The sequence below is a fragment of the Chiloscyllium punctatum genome, chromosome 38, assembly GCF_047496795.1.
Source record: "Chiloscyllium punctatum isolate Juve2018m chromosome 38, sChiPun1.3, whole genome shotgun sequence".
Taxonomy (NCBI): domain Eukaryota; kingdom Metazoa; phylum Chordata; class Chondrichthyes; order Orectolobiformes; family Hemiscylliidae; genus Chiloscyllium; species Chiloscyllium punctatum.
In genome coordinates, this window is record NC_092776.1 from 13,239,390 (window position 1) to 13,256,944 (window position 17,555).

General features: G+C 42.4%; 1 protein-coding gene across 2 annotated transcripts in view; it reads right to left on the bottom strand.

Annotated features, from left to right (window-relative positions):
* Positions 1 to 598: 598 nt before the first annotated feature.
* Positions 599 to 17,555, bottom strand: part of st3gal7 (ST3 beta-galactoside alpha-2,3-sialyltransferase 7) — a 30,645-nt gene continuing 13,688 nt past the window's right edge. For both annotated transcript variants that reach the window (XM_072557197.1, XM_072557196.1), the window contains exons 4-7: positions 16,242 to 16,585; positions 7,989 to 8,175; positions 5,670 to 5,828; positions 599 to 1,546 (exon numbers count right to left, since the gene is read on the bottom strand). In XM_072557197.1, coding sequence (XP_072413298.1) covers positions 1,304 to 1,546; positions 5,670 to 5,828; positions 7,989 to 8,175; positions 16,242 to 16,585 — 933 coding nt within the window. In that variant the 3' untranslated portion in view covers positions 599 to 1,303. The remainder of the gene's footprint in view (positions 1,547 to 5,669; positions 5,829 to 7,988; positions 8,176 to 16,241; positions 16,586 to 17,555) is intronic.

Below are 17,555 nucleotides of genomic sequence, written 5' to 3' on the forward strand. Positions count from 1 at the left end.
GACTTCTCAATGTGATAGTGGTACCATACAGTATAAGCATCCTAATTTCATAACTAAAGTTCACAAATAGTTAGCAAAGGATTTTGAGAGGAATTGTCTTTGTAGATTGTTACATTCTGGAACGCACAACCTGAAAATGGGTGGAATTGGATTCCATCTGAACTTTCAAAGAGCAATTTGGCACGTACTGAAAGAGAAGTAACTTGCAGGATTATGGGGAGTGACACTAATTGATTCGCTTTTGAAGAGCTGGCACAGGCATGTTGGCAGAGCAACCTGTGCAGCAAGGATTCTCTGCTTCTAGAAATGTAACATGTTCATCAATCTGGACTACTGCTGAAATGGGCTCTCCCTGAACTAACACCTGACAACATGATTTTGCCTAGGACTGTTTATTGCTCAGTCTCCCTCCACTATGCTCTGGATCTCACCTTTCTGAGTACCGGCTATATTAATTATTTAGTACCTTCCTATTGAAATGGATGTGCAATACTATACCACACCTTGCAGTATTGACAGTGAGAGCTCTGACAAATAAAAGACTTGGCCCCTGTTCCTTTCTTATAATTTATAGGTTTGAGCATCCAGGGTCAAAGACTCAGAGACTTTAATCTTTTATTAGTAGAAATATAGAAATTATAGCACCAATATGAATCGTTTGACTCAATATCATAAACAAAATAAATGATCAATTATTTATTCCCACTTACAGAAAGGCTGCCCATTTGGGAGAATCCAGGACGCCTGATTAGGCCTCCTGCCCAGAATGCATTTAGTCCCTTAAACAAACACTTGGTGACAATAGTACATTGCTGCCATCGCAATATTCAATGGAAAACTGAAACTGCACTTAACTCCACTTTTATCTGAGTTACTCAAGGTTGGGCCCTTTGCACCATTCAACAGTGTGCATACTTTTTATTCCAAGTATCCTAAACACTTTACCTTCAGATATTTAAAACCATAGATCATATTCTATATCAAGATTTCAGTTTCATTCTTTGATAACCATTAACTTGCTTCCATTTTGGCCTTCTTATCTGGGACAACTGCCTGCGAATATACCAACTCTTGGTTAACTCACCCCTCCACAACAGTTGTGCGACAAATTTCTGCTTAAATGTCGTGTGCATTGCTTTCGTTTGGAAAATGCTGCAGGAAGAACACTGTGTAGTTTGTCTGGAATTTGTCTGTGCTTGAAGATGTTTGGCACAACATGAAGAATGTTGCTGAAATATTCCTTCGCTTTAAGTGTTTAAAAGATCGAGACTTCAGCTGTAAGCTGTGGATCTCCAGTACCCTTCTACCAGCTGATCCCACCGGTAAGGTCATTAACAACATTGGCTTTCACTAAAGAAACCAGGAAGTGTTTTTCTCGATTCACATTGTGCACAGCCTGAGCGTTCATCGCATTCATCCGGACTGTTTCATAATAGTGTAAAGGCAGGTCTGGCCGAGACATGTCATAGCCAAAACCAGCAACGTTAACCTCATCACACAAGTACAGGGCTGTGAGGATGGAAATCACTCCCTGTGTTGGAAACACCTGGCAAAAACAACAGAAACAACGATGACAGGAATAAAATAAATCACACAGCGAGTCCTAAGCTCGAATGCACAGTCTGAAGGAGTGTGGTAACAGATTGAATAGTAACTTTCAAAATGCAAATAGATAATGAAAATTGGATCTTGATGAAATGAGTGGGACACATTGCTGAAACTTTTCATCTTGCACACGTCAGGACAATTATAAACATTCAAAAGATCGCAGCAATTTCTGTCGCAGGAGATAATGTGCTGATTGGTTTGGCAAGTCAACTCTGGTTGGCTGAGATGTTGTTGAGGAGAAGGCAACAGGAACTAGTTTGGGATTATTGTCAGCATGGGGTTGATTGGACCAATGGGTCTGTTTCTGTGCTGTATGACTCTTGACTCTAGGCTCTCAAACTCCTGGGGAGTTCCAAAGGGCATGAGGATCAACCATGGTCCAATAAAAAAAATGTTATAGGAAAAAGCAAGGAGTAGAATAGAGTAGAATAGAAATATCAAGTAGATATTTCAAAGTACTGGCATGGAAACCACACATAGCCTCCTTCTATTGTATATAATTTTATGAAACCATGCTATATGAAATGTTGATTTAGTCCTATGGAAAAGCCCATTTTGTTCTCAGGCAGTCTCTTAGCTGATTTTGCCTAATGTCCTGAGGGAAAGCTCTGTCTAAAAATTCAATGATCTCCAGTAACGGTGGAGCCAAAGTGCAACATTTTAAATCTTAGCTTTAAATCCCTCATCCTCCTAACACAATGAATTGGTGATGGGTAGGGATCACCACTTCCAAATTCTACACTCACTATAATCTATTCTTCCAACTCTTTTCTGAATTAGTTGTTTGACTCCTTTTGTTTGTGAAATCAGCTTCTTATATTCACTATTGTGTATTTCCGACAGGGATGGGATCATAGGATGGATAGTGTTACTTTTAAACAGTGTTATGAAGATGTAGGTTAGATTAGATTCCCTACAGTGTGGAAACAGGCCCTTTGGCCCAAGTCCACACTGACCCTCCGAAGAGTAACCCACCCAGACCCATTTCCCTCTGTCCAATGCACCTAACACTATGGGCAATTTAGCATGGCCAATTCACCTGACCAGCACATCTCTGGACTGTGGGAGGAAACAGGAGCACCCGGAGGAAACCCACACAGATTGGACAGTTGCCCGAGGCTGGAATCGAACCTGGGATCCTGGTGCTGTGAGGCCACCGTGCCATCCCAGGTGTGTATACTGTACCCCTAAGAGAGAGAGGAAGCTAGTAATGACTGACTGAAAGTACAGAGTGTGCTGGACAATTTAAAAATGTAACATTTGGTTGAAACAAATAGCTGGAATTGCGTTGCCATAGAACAAAAATAAATTCAAATTCGGCCGATCAGTGAATTTTACTGTTTGGAGTGACATCAAACCAATGAAATGATCTGATGTTTTGGGGTATAAAACTGGACATTTTGAACAGTTAGGGGGAGAACTGCAAAGACCACCAACAAGTACAGACTGCTAGTCGAATGGCTCTCTGAAAGCTACCTGACTATAAGAAAAGTTGTGCAGAAGAAGACCGTAGAAGAGACGACCCAGGAAAATACAGAGCAAAATCTACAAAGGAGAATCAACAAAGCTGATTGGTTTTGAAATGTGATTTTTTTTCCTGTAAATCTTATTTTTTTTTAAATAATCGGACCAATATTAAAGAAGGGGAGGTAAAATAGGTTTGAGAGAAATGAGTTGTAAATAGTTGTTGTTGTAATATTCTCTGTTGGACCTAAAAAATAAAATTGTTGATGTTTACTTTAAATAGTGATCTCTGAGATAGTTCTTTGCCTCTCAAAAGTAACAGATTATGGCGCGAGGTGAGCTTCTCTGTGTGTTGGGTTTAAATTAGCAGAGGGGTTTACTCCGTGTTGTAACAACAGACATTCTCAGCATTTAAGTACCACTAGCAAGGTCCATCCCTAATTGTTCTCAGGATAGTGGTGATGAGCTGTCTTCTTGAACTCCTGCAGTCCATTTGCTGTAACTCATTCATAGTGCTGTTACAAAGAGAGTTCCAGCTGTTTGACTCACCGCTAAACAATTTCCAAGTTAGGACCTGTCATTTGGAGGGGAATCTGAGGGTGGCAATGTCCCATGTGTCTGCTGCTCTTGATTGTAGTGACTGGCGGTTTGGGAAGTTTTCAAGTTGCTGCAGTGTGTTTCGTGTAAATGTACACACTGTGCATTGGCAATAGAGGGAGTAAATGTTGAAGGAGTTGGATGGGGCACTGTTAAAGAAGATTCAGTGATGGTAAAACCGTTAATGTGTCCTGGATGGTGTTGAGCTTCTCGAGTCTTTATGGAACTGAACTCACCTCGGGTGAAAAGATTATTGCAGTTAGGAAATACACATGCAGTAAAGTAGTAGGAATAAAGGAATCTCAAAAGAAGGGATAGGTAAGGATAGGCTTTTATCCAATTCTATATTATTGACCCCATAAGTCTATTTAATCATGAAATTGGGTAAAAGGAAAAGGTGAATGTTGTCCAGATTTTGCTGTACACAAGCATGGAGAGGCTTTATGATCAGAAACATTGACAAAGGAACTGAACAATGTGCAAGCTGACTTGCTCTTGTAGTATTTACATGGCCGCTTTGGTTCAGTTTCTCAGGAAAGTTGATGGTGGAGGATTCAGCGATGTTGATGCCATTGAATAGGAGATGACTATATTCTCTCATATTAGAAATGTTCAGCACCTTATCTGGCATGGATTTAATTATCAGCTAAATTCTGGATATTGTCAGGTCTGGGTACATTTGTATTTGGATTGCTTCAATATCTGAGGAGTCGTGAATGGTGCTGAACATTGTGCGGTCATTAGTGAACATCCCCACTTCTCACATTATGATGGAAGAAAGGTCGCTGATGAATCAGCTGAAGGTGGTTGGGCCTAGGACACTACCAAGAGGAACTCCTGTAGTGATGTCGAAAATAACTGATGTCTAACAACCACAACCACTGCGCTTCGTGCCAGGTATGACTCAAACCAGTGGACAGTTTACCCCCAATTCCTTCGAATTTAAAATTTATCAAGGGCTCCTTGAAGTCAACACTGTGACTTAACTCTGAAATTCTGATCTTCTATCCATGTTTGGATGAAGCATACTGTAAGATTAGAAGTGAACAATTCCCATTAGAATCCAAATGGGCTAATGGGAGAAGGTTACTGGAATAGCTTGTTTTCTTTCATATCCCCTTTGAACTTTCCATTAAAGCCATTGGGAAAGAACATCAGGCAGCGTGTAAACTGGACTGGCAACTATCTCTCACCCCTCATACTTAAACGAACTTAATGACAATTGTGCACTCACCAGGTTCTGGATTAAACATAACTATCGGAGCAATGTTACAGTTGCTGTCATGAAAATCCAAATACCTACCTAGCCATATTTAAGCCTTTTGCAAAGCTCCCTGCTGCTTCAGTAATGTGGATTTTCTCTTCATGCCAATTACATATTCTTCTAGAATGTTCTGTCCCTCTGCACTTCCATCGTTTACCAGGACAATATGCAGGCTATCTCCTCTTTCTTTGCTCAGAAGGTCTTTGTTTATCTTCCTTTATCTTCTTCCTATACTTTCTCAAAATTCCATAACACATTGTCTCTCGAAGTTACAAACACTGGGTCAGCTTGTTATGCATTTTCAGCACTTTGTGTTTTTATTCCGTAGCTCAAAGTGATTTTGAGAACAGCAAATGAGGAGTAACTATTGCCAATGGTGAGAGGGTCCATAACCAGAGAATCCAGGTTTCAGTTAATTAGCAAAAACATCAGAATGAGAGAGGAAGAGTACCTCTCTTACACAGCGAGTTGTTATGATCTGGAATGCTATACCCAGAAGGCAGTAGAAGCAGAATTCAAGAATAATTTTCAAAAGGGAATTGGAAAATACTGAAAGGGGGAGATTTGAAGGGTTATGGGGAAAGAACAAAGGAATGGAACTGATGTGATAATTTTTCAAAAAGCTAGCAGAGGTTAAATGGGCAGAATGGTAGTTTGGTCTTTAGACTGGATAATGGTTTGACTATTCAGATGCAAGGACCTTTATTGGCGAGAAGTTAAAGTTGAAGAGTCATACCTGCTTCCACTTCCAATGATTGTCGTGAGGCTCTGGGAAGCCCAAGAGATTCAGTGTTGCTTCTCTGACGATATCCAAATTTAATACTCGATAGTTTGTTGGTTCTAAAGGGATTGACTCAACCACCGATTGCCAAAACCACATCTTCTGCCAAAGATTCTATCGGAAAAAATAGTCAAATGAAATTCTAAAGGTTGCAAAATGTTCCTACAAGTCAGCATGTAACACAGGGAAATGTGAACAATTCATTCTAAGGTTTCACTTTGCAAACAACACCTTACCCTATTTGCTAATGAAACCCAAGCTGGTCTCCTGTAGATTGTTGTGGTTTTGTGCTTGCTTACACTTTGTCCTTACTGATCTCACACCAGGACTAGTGAACAGACACTAGTGCTGTTTATTTGATAGAGGATATTTGATATTATTTGATAGCATATGATAGAGGATTGCTCAGTGGACAGATTTATTATAGAACCTCAACAATTATAGTTATGGGAAAGCACGGCCTCACTAGGTGTTGCAAGTTAGATTGAGAATGGTCACTGGTCACATGTTCTACACCCCAGCATGTTTCCTCTTAAAGTGATATTACAAGATGGATGTGCAGTTTGCATCAGACACATGAGAATGTTCTGCTCTGTGCTGTGCCTTTCAATGAGGTAACTTTCTGCATGATATATCCACATCTAGTTCTGTGTATTTACTGTGACAACTCCTGCATGCTTCAAACTGGGTACCTGCTCTGAAATGCAGAACTTATTTCACAATAATCTGAATTTATCTAAGAATTTGGATCAGAAACTACCCTGTAGTTTATGACAGAAATGTTTAAAAGGTTTCCTTAGCTCTGTTTCTTTATCATTGTTGATGGGATGTGGATGTTTGTGTCGAGGCCACCAGTCGTTTTCAAACCCTAATTGCCCAGAAGGCAGTTCAGAGTCAAACACATTGCTATGGGATGGGAGTCACATGTAGAGAAAGAATGACAGTTCCTTCTGTGAAGAGTATTAGGTTTTTAAAACAGTCCTTGGCTGTTCTTGGATTCACTAAAGTAACTATGCACCTCAATGTAATGGAACAATGAAGTATTTGCCAGCCAGCTCTATGAATAGAAAATGTGACTATCACAATAAATTGTAATATGGAGTCGAATTGTGCTCTTTCACCTCAGTAGCACTCTTGAAGTTTGACTAAGGTGATGGGTTTAGAGTTATCCAACACCAGAGTTTTCTGATATTATCTTTCATTAAAGGAACAAACTGAAGTACAGTTATGCACTTGTGGAACTGCGTTAGAGTGGAGACTGTGTTCTATCAAAAGAAATGAGGAGGGAGGATGTGATGATGGTACTTATGTAATGTGAAAAGAAAGGAAGGGTTTAGAGCGTGTGATGGTGCTGCTCTTTTAACGTGGTTATGTTGTCCTTGATTTACTTTTCAGAGTGTTCATAAATGCAGAGACTCTAGGAAGTCTGGTTTTTATGAGCTTTAGGCCAATTTGATTGTAACAAACAGATATTGCCCCAGTAAAAGGCTTTCACGTTTAAAGAAAAACTTGTGCAATGAAAGAGGAGTGGCCAGTTCTCCGAGGTCAGCTTTCTCTGGTTTAGTTTGGTTTTGGGTTTAGCAGTCTGGTTATTAGAGCAAGCAGTCAGTTTTGAGGCTGCTGGTCAAAGAAGGTGTTCCATGGTGAATCTCTATGACATCTCTCTCTATTTGACACCTCTCTAGTAAGACCCTGTGTTTGATTTTACCTTTTGTACCAAAGGGTGCCTATGGGGATTAATGCAAGTATTTGGAATAGCATCATTAAGTTGGGATAATCTGCTGGGTTTTCGGATAGGCTAAGCTATATGTATTCTGTTCTCTTTTGTTTGTGTTTCATTCGGTAATCTTGCAAATAAATTCTGTTTTGTTTAAAACTAAGTGGTTGGGCCAGTGGTATCCCTCTTGGGATATCCATTTTACACCTGCTTAAAACAATTAACAAAGCTAGGGTTCAGGCTACTTTCTTGAAACGTTTTGTGGGGGGGGTCTGGCCTGGTCCATAATAAACAATATAGGTTAAATGCTGGCAAATGGAACAAATTAATTTAGGATATCTAGTTGGCATGGACAAGTTGGACCGAAGGGTTTATTTCTGTGCTGTACATCTCTATGACTCTACAACTCTAGAGAAAAACAAGAATGGTTGCAGAAAGGATTGCAAGTAAAAAGAGATTTCCTTCATTTCCTTCAGTTAAAGATTACAACATCAGCAGCAATGCAAGATTTTGTTAAAAGTATACATTTGGAAATGGGAAAGGAAATGCTTATTCACCATTGACTCCTTCCTGACCATTGCCTTTAGCCAAGCCAGGTCTGTGCTTTTGTACGTCACCATCACAAGAAGTGAGTTTGAATCATATTCCCAGGGAGACAGGGGAGCACTTTCTGGATATGTGATCCTCAATGTGGTCTTCCATCCCACATCGTCCTCGTGACCTATCACAGGCCCATTATTCATCCTGATGGATAGAAAAGAATTAATCCAAAGAATGGGTATCAGATCAGATACCTCGAGCATTTAGATATGAGCAAATATGTGTACGTGTGTACAGCTGTCCACGATGAAAAAGCTTTTGTATCAACTCATTGTTTTGATTAATTCCCAGGACGTTGGCATCATTGACTAGGCCAGCATTTATTGCCCATTCCTAATTTCCCAGAGGGCAGTTAAGAGTCAGTCACATTGCTGTGGGTCTGGAGTCACATGTAGGCCAGACTTGGTAAGGACGGCAGTTTCCTTCCCTGAAGAACATTACTGAAGCAGGTGGTTTTTTTTTCCTGGCTATTAATAAGATCATCAAGATCATCATTTGATTCTTAATTCCAGATTTTTATTGAATTCAAACTCTATTGTCTGCCATGGCAGGATTAAAAGCCAAGATCCCAGAACATTACCTGGGTCTCAGGATTAATAATCTTGCAAAAATACTACACGGACATCACTTTCTCTTGTTAAGCTTCATCTAAGTGTCACACTTAAAAGGGAAAAACCTCTACATCAATACCTCTACCCTATGTTGACATTTTCTAATGGGTAACCATGTGCAAATGCTTACACCCAGATTTTGCTGGTGAAACAAACAACTGATAATACTTTTAGAAAAAAATTAATGCCCATTATTTCTTAGTCTAATGTCCAAAATAATGTTTGAAACAATATTCAAAAATAATGTTGAATAACTTGATTAAATGGTCACATGTGAGAAGTGTTTTTCACAACTGTATTAATGAACTTCTAGTGTGCAACAGAAAAATATATTTTTGATCTTCAGGTAGGTGTCAATCTAGAGAACTGTCAATTACAATAATTAACGCCTCAAAATCTCTTGGCAGCTGGAGAGATGTTAGGAGGAAAGGAAGTCCAATGGAAAGAACAAAATTCCAAGTGTTAAGGCTTGGAAAAGAATGAGGTGGAGGCAAATAGCTTCGAAATAGCTTCCTGGTATCAGGTAGAAATCACTGACTCTCATTAGAAGTTCTTAAAAGGACTACAGTTGACATGCTGAGTCATGATAATACACTAACCTGGCTGGTGAATGGGGAACAGCAGTTGTGGCCCCCCCCCGACTTCATTCAAAGAATATACTCTACACAATCGCTGCACTCCTCCTCTTTTGTAGATGCTTCCAAGGTTTGGGTTGACGTTACTATTATATATTTTCAGATCTCTGCTGAGGTGATACTAATTTCCAGTGTTTTAAAATGTCTACCTCATGCTTCTCATTCTAGCCCTTTCTCCAATTCATTGACTTTTCTCTGAGTCCACACCCAGCCTTAACTAATCAAACACATTGGCATCAATAGTGAACAGACTCGATTCATCAAATGCAGAACAACTGAACACTGCAGTTACATTCTGATCATTCCCTCCCCAACCCAGTCTCTCCTCTTCACTTGGAAGTTGCCTCTAACTGGCATTGCAGTGATCTGACCCTCAATCATGCTTTGTCAATGAACTGTCTTTTATCCTTACCCATTCTTCAGCTTGATGTTAATCAGGTCCAGAGCACCATAAAAGGAGCACTTGAATTACTTCTGCAAAGGGTCTATTCCAAAGTCCACTTTTTTTTAGACCTAGTTTGTTTTTTTTAAAAGGTTACTTTTAGAGGGATGGCAGTGAAGGCAGTGCAATGTTCCTCTTGCAACATGTTTGAGGGGAGGGATGCCATGGTCGTCCCTGCTGATTACACTTGCAGGAAGTGCACCCATCTCCAGCTCCTCCAAGACCATGTTAGGGAACTGGAGCTGGAGTGGGATGAACTTAGGATCATTCGGGAGGCAGAGGGGGTCATAGATTGGAGCTTTAGGGAAGTAGTAACTCCAAAGATTGCAGACAGATGGGTGACAGTGAGGGGGATTGGGAGGAAGCAGCCAGTGCAGGGACCCCCTGCGGCCGTTCCCCTCAAGAACAAGTATACCGTTTTGGATACTTGTTGGGGGGACGACTTACCAGGGGTTCGCAATGGGGCTCAGGCCTCTGGCACGGAGCCTGTCCCCATTGCTCAGAAGGGAAGGGTGGAGAAGAGCAGAGCAATAGTAATTGGGGACTCGATAGTTTGGGGCACAGATAGGCGGTTTTGTGGGGGCGAGAGAGACTCACATTTGGTATGTTGCCTCCCAGGTGCAAGGGTACGTGATGTCTCTGATCGTGTTTTCCAGGTCCTTAAGGGGGAGGGGTAGCAGCCTGAAGTCGTGGTCCACATTGGCACCAACGACATAGGTAGGAAGAGGGCTGAGGACGTTAGGTAGGCTTTCAGGGAGCTAGGCTGGAAGCTCAGTGTTAGAACAAACAGAGTTGTTGTCTCTGGTTTGTTACCCATGCCACGTGATAGAGAGTTGAGGAATAGGGAGAGAGAACAGTTAAATGCGTGGCTACAGGGATGGTGCAGGAGGGAGGGTTTCTGGTATCTGGATAACTGGGGTTCTTTCTGGGGAAGGTGGGACCTCTGTAAACAGGATGGTCTATACCTGAACCTGAGGGGCACCTGTATCCTTGGCTGGGGGGGGGGTGGTTTAAACTAACTCTGCAGGGACATGGGAACCTAGACTGTAGCTTTAGGTTGCAGGACCTGGAGTGTAGGGAGGTTAGGAACATGGCATCAATCTCAAAGGAGGGTGCCTGTAAACAGGAAAGTGGCTTGAAGTGTGTATACTTCAATGCAAGAAGTATACGAAATAAGGTAGGTGAACTTGCAGTGTGGGTTGGTACCTGGGATTTCGATGTTGTGGCTATTACAGAGAGATGGGTAGAACAGGGACAGGATTGGCGATTGCAGGTTCCAGGGTTTAAATGTTTTAGTAGGGTCAGAGGTGGGGGTAAAAGAGGGGGAGGTGTGGCATTGCTTGTCAAAGATAGTATTACAGCGGTGGAAAGGACGATGGATGAAGACTCGCCATCTGAGGTAGTTTGGGCTGAGGTTAGGAATAGGAAAGGTGAGGTCACCCTGTTAGGAGTTTTCTACAGGTCTCCTAATAGTCCTAGAGATGTAGAAGAAAGGATTGCAAGGATGATTCAGGAGAAGAGTGAAAGTAATAGGGTGGTTGTTATGGGGGACTTTAACTTTCCTGATATTGACTGGGAAACCTATAGCTTGAGTTCGTTAGATGGGTTGGTGTTTGTCCAATGTGTGCAGGAGGGTTTCCTGACACAATATGTAGACAGGCCAACAAGAGGTGAGGCCATACTGGATTTGGTTCTGGGTAACGAACCAGGCCAGGTGTTAGAATTGGAGGTAGGTCAGCACTTTGGGGACAGTGACCACAATTCGGTGACTTTTACTCGAGTGATGGAGAGGGATAAGTGTGCACTGCAGGGCAAGAATTATAGCTGGGGGCAGGGAAATTATGATGCGGTGAGGCATGACTTAGGATGCGTGGCTTGGAAAAGTAGGCTTCAAGGCAAGGGCACAATTGATATGTGGAGCTTGTTCAAGGAGCAACTATTGAGTGTCCTTGATAAGTATGTACCTGTCAGGCAGGGAGGAAAGGGTCATGTGAGGGAGTCGTGGTTTAATAAGGAATTGGAATCCCTTGTTAAATGGAAGAGGGCGGCCTATGTAAAGATGAGGCATGAAGGTTCAATTGGGGCGATTGAAAGTTATAAGGTAGCCCGGAAGGATCTGAAGAGAGAGCTAAGAGCAGCAAGGAGGGGACATGAAAAGTCCTTAGTTGGTAGGATTAGGGAAAACCCAAAGACTTTCTATAGGTATGTCAGGAATAAAAGAATGACTAGGGTAGGAATAGGTCCAGTCAAGGATAGTAGTGGGAAGTTGCGTGTGGAGGCTGAAGGGATTGGGGAGACACTGAATGAATACTTTACGTCAGTATTCACTCAGGAACAGGACATTGTTGCCGATGTAAATACTGAGTCACAATTAATTAGAATGGACAGCTTTGAGGTATGTAGGGAAATTCTGGAAAGGGTGAAAATAGATAAGTCCCCAGGGCCTGATGGCATTTATCCTAGGATTCTCTGGGAAGCAAGGGAAGCAGAGCCATTGGCCTTGATTTTTATGTCCTCATTGTCTACAGGAATAGTGCCAGAAGACTGGAGGATAGCAAATGTGGTTCCCTTGTTCAAGAAGGGGAGTAGGGATAACCCTAGTAACTATATGCCGGTGAGCCTCACTTCTGTTGTAGGCAAAGTCTTAGAAAGAATTGTAAGGGATAAGATTTATGAACATCTGGATAGGAATAATGTGATCAAGGATAGTCAGCATGGGTTTGTGAAGGGCAGATCGTGCCTCACAAACCTTATTGAATTCTTTGAGAAGGTGACTAAGGAGGTGGACGAGGGTAAAGCGGTAGATGTGGTGTATATGGATTTTAGTAAGGCGTTTGATAAGGTTCCCCATGGTAGGCTACTGCAAAAAATACGGAGGTATGGCATTGAGGGTGAGTTGGAGGTTTGGATTAGGAATTGGCTGGCTGGAAGAAGACAGAGGGTAGTAGTTGATGGTAAAGGTTCATCTTGGAGTGCAGTTACTAGCGGTGTTCTGCAAGGATCTGTTTTGGGACCATTGCTGTTTGTCATTTTTATAAATGACCTGGAGGAGGGGCTAGAAGGTTGGGTAAGCAAGTTTGCGGATGATATGAAAGTCGGTGGAGTTGTTGACAGTGAGGAAGGATGTGTCAGGTTACAGCGGGATATAGATGAGCTGCAGAGCTGGGCAGAAAGGTGGCAAATGGAGTTCAATGTGGGTAAGTGTGAGGTGATTCACTTTGGTATGAGTAACAAAAAGATGGGGTACTGGGCTAATGGTCGGATACTTGGTAGTGTGGATGAGCAGAGGGATCTTGGTGTCCATGTACACAGATCTCTGAAAGTTGCCACCCAGGTAAATAGTGCTGTGAAGAAGGCATATGGCGTACTGGCTTTTATTGGTAGAGGAATTGAGTTCCGGAGTCCTGAGGTCATGTTGCAGTTGTATAAGACTCTGGTGCATCTGGAGTATTGTATGTAGTTTTGGTCACCATACTATAGGAAGGATATGGAATGGGTGCAGAAGAGGTTTACCAGGATGTTGCCTGGTATGGTAGAAAGATTGTATGAGGAAAGGCTGAGGCACTTGGGGCTGTTTTCATTGAAGAAGGTTTAGGGATGACTTGATAGAGGTGTACAAGATGATTAGGGGTTTAGATAGGGTTGACCATGAGAACCTTTTTCCATGTATGGAGTCAGCTATTACAAGGGGGCATAGCTTTAAGTTAAGGGGTATAGGACAGATGTTAGGGGTAGATTCTTTACTCAGCGAGTCGTGAGTTCATGGAATGCCCTGCCAGTAGCAGTGGTGGACTCTCCCTCTTTATGGGCATTTAAACGGGCATTGGATAGGCATATGGAGGATAGTGGGCTAGTGTAGGTTAGGTGGGCTTGGATCGGCGCAACATCGAGGGCCAAAGGGCCTGTACTGCGCTGTATTTTTCTATGTTCTATGTTCTGCCAGCTTCACATATACACAAAGTTTAAGATCATTGCAGCTTAACAAGAGAGATTTGTATTTATATAATATTTATCAAAACCACTGGATGTGTTAAAGCAATTTTCAGACAAAGTGAACAAATACAGAGAATGCTGGAGAAACTCGTCAGCATCTGTAGAGATAGAAACAGTTAATTTTGAGCCCAGAATGACTAAAGAATTAAATGCTACCAGACCCATTGAGTTTCTCCAGTGTTCTCTGTTTGTTTTAGATTTCCAGCATCTGCAGTATTTTACCTATAGCGCAATGCAATTTTTTTTTAGGTCACTATTACAAGACAGTAAGAAACAGAAACAGGAGAAGGCCATTCAGACCCTCAGGTCTGCTGTACCATTCAATAGGATCATGGCTGATCCAAAGTTCCTGACATCCAATTTCCAGTATTGTTCCAAGACCAATCAAAGATCTATCTTAGCCTTAAATATAGACAAGGGATTATAATTATAATGTAGGTAACACAGCAGCCAAATTCTGCACAGCAAGATTCCAAAAATAGCAATTAGCAATTGGATAATCTGCTTGGGCAATATTGACTGATGGATAAAAATCTACCAGAACACCATGTACAGGATATTACCCTTCTTCAAAGTAGTGCCAAGGAATTAATTCCACCCTTGAGTAGGCACATGTGTCATCCAAAGACAGCACATGCCCTTAACAATGCAGCACTCCATCTGTAGTATACTAAAGTGGCAGCCTTCACTTTGATGTTAAAAACCCTTGAGTGAGGCTTGACTACAGAACCCTGCACTTCACTTGTATGGGTGTTACCCACTGAGCTATAGTTGACACTCCTGATGAAATATCGCATGATGGAGGAAGGGAATGTTGGCTGGAGCATGTGGAGTTCAGAGAAGACTTTGCAGCTGTACAGGACGTTGGTTAAGCCATTTATGGAATATTGTGTGCAATTCTGGTCTCCTTCCTGTCGGAAGGATGTTGTGAAACTTGAAAGGGTTCAGAAAAGATTTACAAGGATGTTGCCAAGGTTGGAGGATTTGAGCTATAGGGAGAGGTTGAGTAGGCTGGGGCTGTTTTCCCTGGAGCGTCAGAGGCTGAGGGGTGACCTTATAGAGGTTTATAAAATCATGAGGGGCATGTGTAGGGTGAATAGTCAAGGTCTTTTCCCTGGGGTGGGGGAGTCCAGAACAGAGGATGAGATGGGAAAGATTTAAAAGGGACCTAAGGGGCAACGTTTTCATGGACATGAATGGAATGAGCTACCAGAGGAGGTGGTGGAGGCTGGTACAATTACAACATATAAAAGGCGTCTGGACAGGTAAATGAATAGGAAGGTTTTAGATGGATATGGGCCAAGTGCTGGCAAATGGGACTAGATTAGGTTATGAGATCTAGTCAGCATGGGCAGGTTGGACCGAAGTCTGTTTACATGCTGTACACCTCTATGACTCAGCCCATTAATAATTAATGGCGGCAGCTGGCAGACAGAGGCCGGGTGAGTGATACTCACATTCTGTCAACAGCAAACTGCTAACTCTCTGATATTCAGGAGTGAGAGCCAGAGTCTGAACCTCCCCAGATGGAGAAACAATATTCAAAGCAGGGCGAGACTTGTATTTTCTGGAGTTATTGAACTGAAACACGTTTTGGATTGAGAAAGGAAATAGTGTGCCATATTGGTACAACAAGTAAAATAATGCAGATTCTGGAAATCTGGAATGGAACCAGAAGTCTGTCTTGCGAGATAATGGTGTAGAGAATTTGAAATAGGAGACCAGCCATGATTTTACTGAACGTCAGAGCAGTGTCGAGAGGCTGAATGGCCTTCTCCTGCACCTTTTTCTCATGGAACACTTGGGATCTGTGACCCCTCATCAGGAAAGGAAGTTAGTTAGCGATGCAACAGGTTTTAAATAAGTAGAGAGAAAGGGAAAGAGGAGATAAAGAGAAGGGAATGTCTGTGATAGGGTGGAAGGCAGAAGAGGTTCAGTGATAAAGGGGAAGATGGTACCACACAAAAGGAGATGGTGGAAATAGAACAAAGAATCGTGGAATGAAATGACACCGTATAAAAGAGGGCCTTCAGCCCATTGAGTTTGTACCAGCCACAGTATACAACAACCTACACTAGTCCCACTGTTCTGCCTATAGCCTTGAATGTTATGATATTTCAAGTACTGATCCAATACTTTTGAAAGGTTTCCTACACTGTGGGCAGTGCATTCCATTCCCCCGCCACCCTCTGGGCCAAAAGGTGTTGCCCCAAATCCTCTCTAAAACCTCCTGGCTTCCACTTTAAAATGTTGGCCCCTTTTTATCGCTCCTTTGATGAAGGGGAACAGCTGTCTTCTTCCACCCCACCCTGCCCATGCCTCTTATAAGCTTATCCACGTCAATCAGGTCCCCCCTCCAAATGAAGTACCAAAAGATGAATCTAGAGGCACAGGAACAGTGGTTACGCTCTGTCAAGTTGAGTGTGAAAGTCTGTGAAGTAGCTCAGTGAAAGATTGTTGTTGGAAATGACATTTAGGTATCTAAATATATACAAAGTCAGTACCTGAACAAAGGGAGATTCTAATCACCTGATAATGATGTTGTGTTGGTCAATGTAGGCCCCAAGCCTGCTGCCTCGCAGAATGCCACCGTTCCCTATTACAACACACCTCAAGCAGTTGCCCGGCGCCACCCCCATTGGAAGCCCTGCTTGTGGCAGCATCTCCATGACTTCTTGCAGCTGCTTCTCACAACCTCTGAAGCCCAGAGGTGGACTGTAAGATGTAGTGCCCAGACGTGGGATCATGTCTTTCTGCACAAATACAGGAATCCTGGCCAGCTGCTTTCCTGAATACAGCACAGAGAATTTGGACCAGCTGGAGTTTGCTTTGCAAGCACCAGAGACTATCCGCTGGCTTCGATTGTGCAGGTGCTAAACAAAAGCCAAAGAAAGGACCTTTTGGTTAAGGCACAGCATTGTTTTTCCGGTTACACACAAGTTTTCAATGTCCAAAACAAGACCATTTGCCTCCTCAAAGTTGCTCTGTCATTTACTAACATCTAAGCTTCACATTCCCTCTCTTGTTCTGACCTATATCTCAACTAAGAGAAAGATTTAGCTCACATTTGTGCTAAGTGTTCTAGTCCGCAGTTGCGTTACCCACAATGTTTCATGGAGTACAGTATGGTCAAAGGGAGTTATCAGACCAGGGTGATGAGTTCACTCCGAAACAGTGACATTTTCCCCCAGGATTCACCAGTCTAATTTAGGGATGGATTCAGCTGAGAAAGATGGCACCACAATTTGGACCATCAATGCCATCAGAGACCAGATGCTCTCCTGTGGGGTACATGTTGTACCAACATCTATTTCCACCCTAGTCTTTCATGGGGAACCACATTGAGAAGGGCATATATTGTCTGAAAGCTCTTGTTTGAGTTTCTGGAGACATTTGGTGAGTTCCCCGATTTGGCAAGAAGTCTTGTTGCATCTTTAATAGTGAAAGGTGAAGAAAGGGGGAGGTGCAGCGAGACCTGGGACTCCTCGTACACCAGTCTCTGATGGTAAGCCTGTGGGTGTAGCGGCTGGTGAAGGAGTCAATGGCCTTCATAGTGAGGGGAATCCAGTACAGGAGCAGGGATGTCTTGCAGCAATTGCACAAAGCCTCGTTGTGACCACACCTGGAATACTATGTGCAGTTTTGTCCCTTTATCTGAGGAAGAATGTTCTAGCACTGGAGGGAGTGCAGCAAAGATTTACCAGACTAATTCCTGGGATGACAAGACTAACCTATGAAGACAGACTGGATCGTGTAGGAATATATTCGCTGGTGTTTAGAAGAATGAGGGGGTATCTCAGAAACCTACAAAATTCTAATGGCACTCGACAGGGTAAACACAGG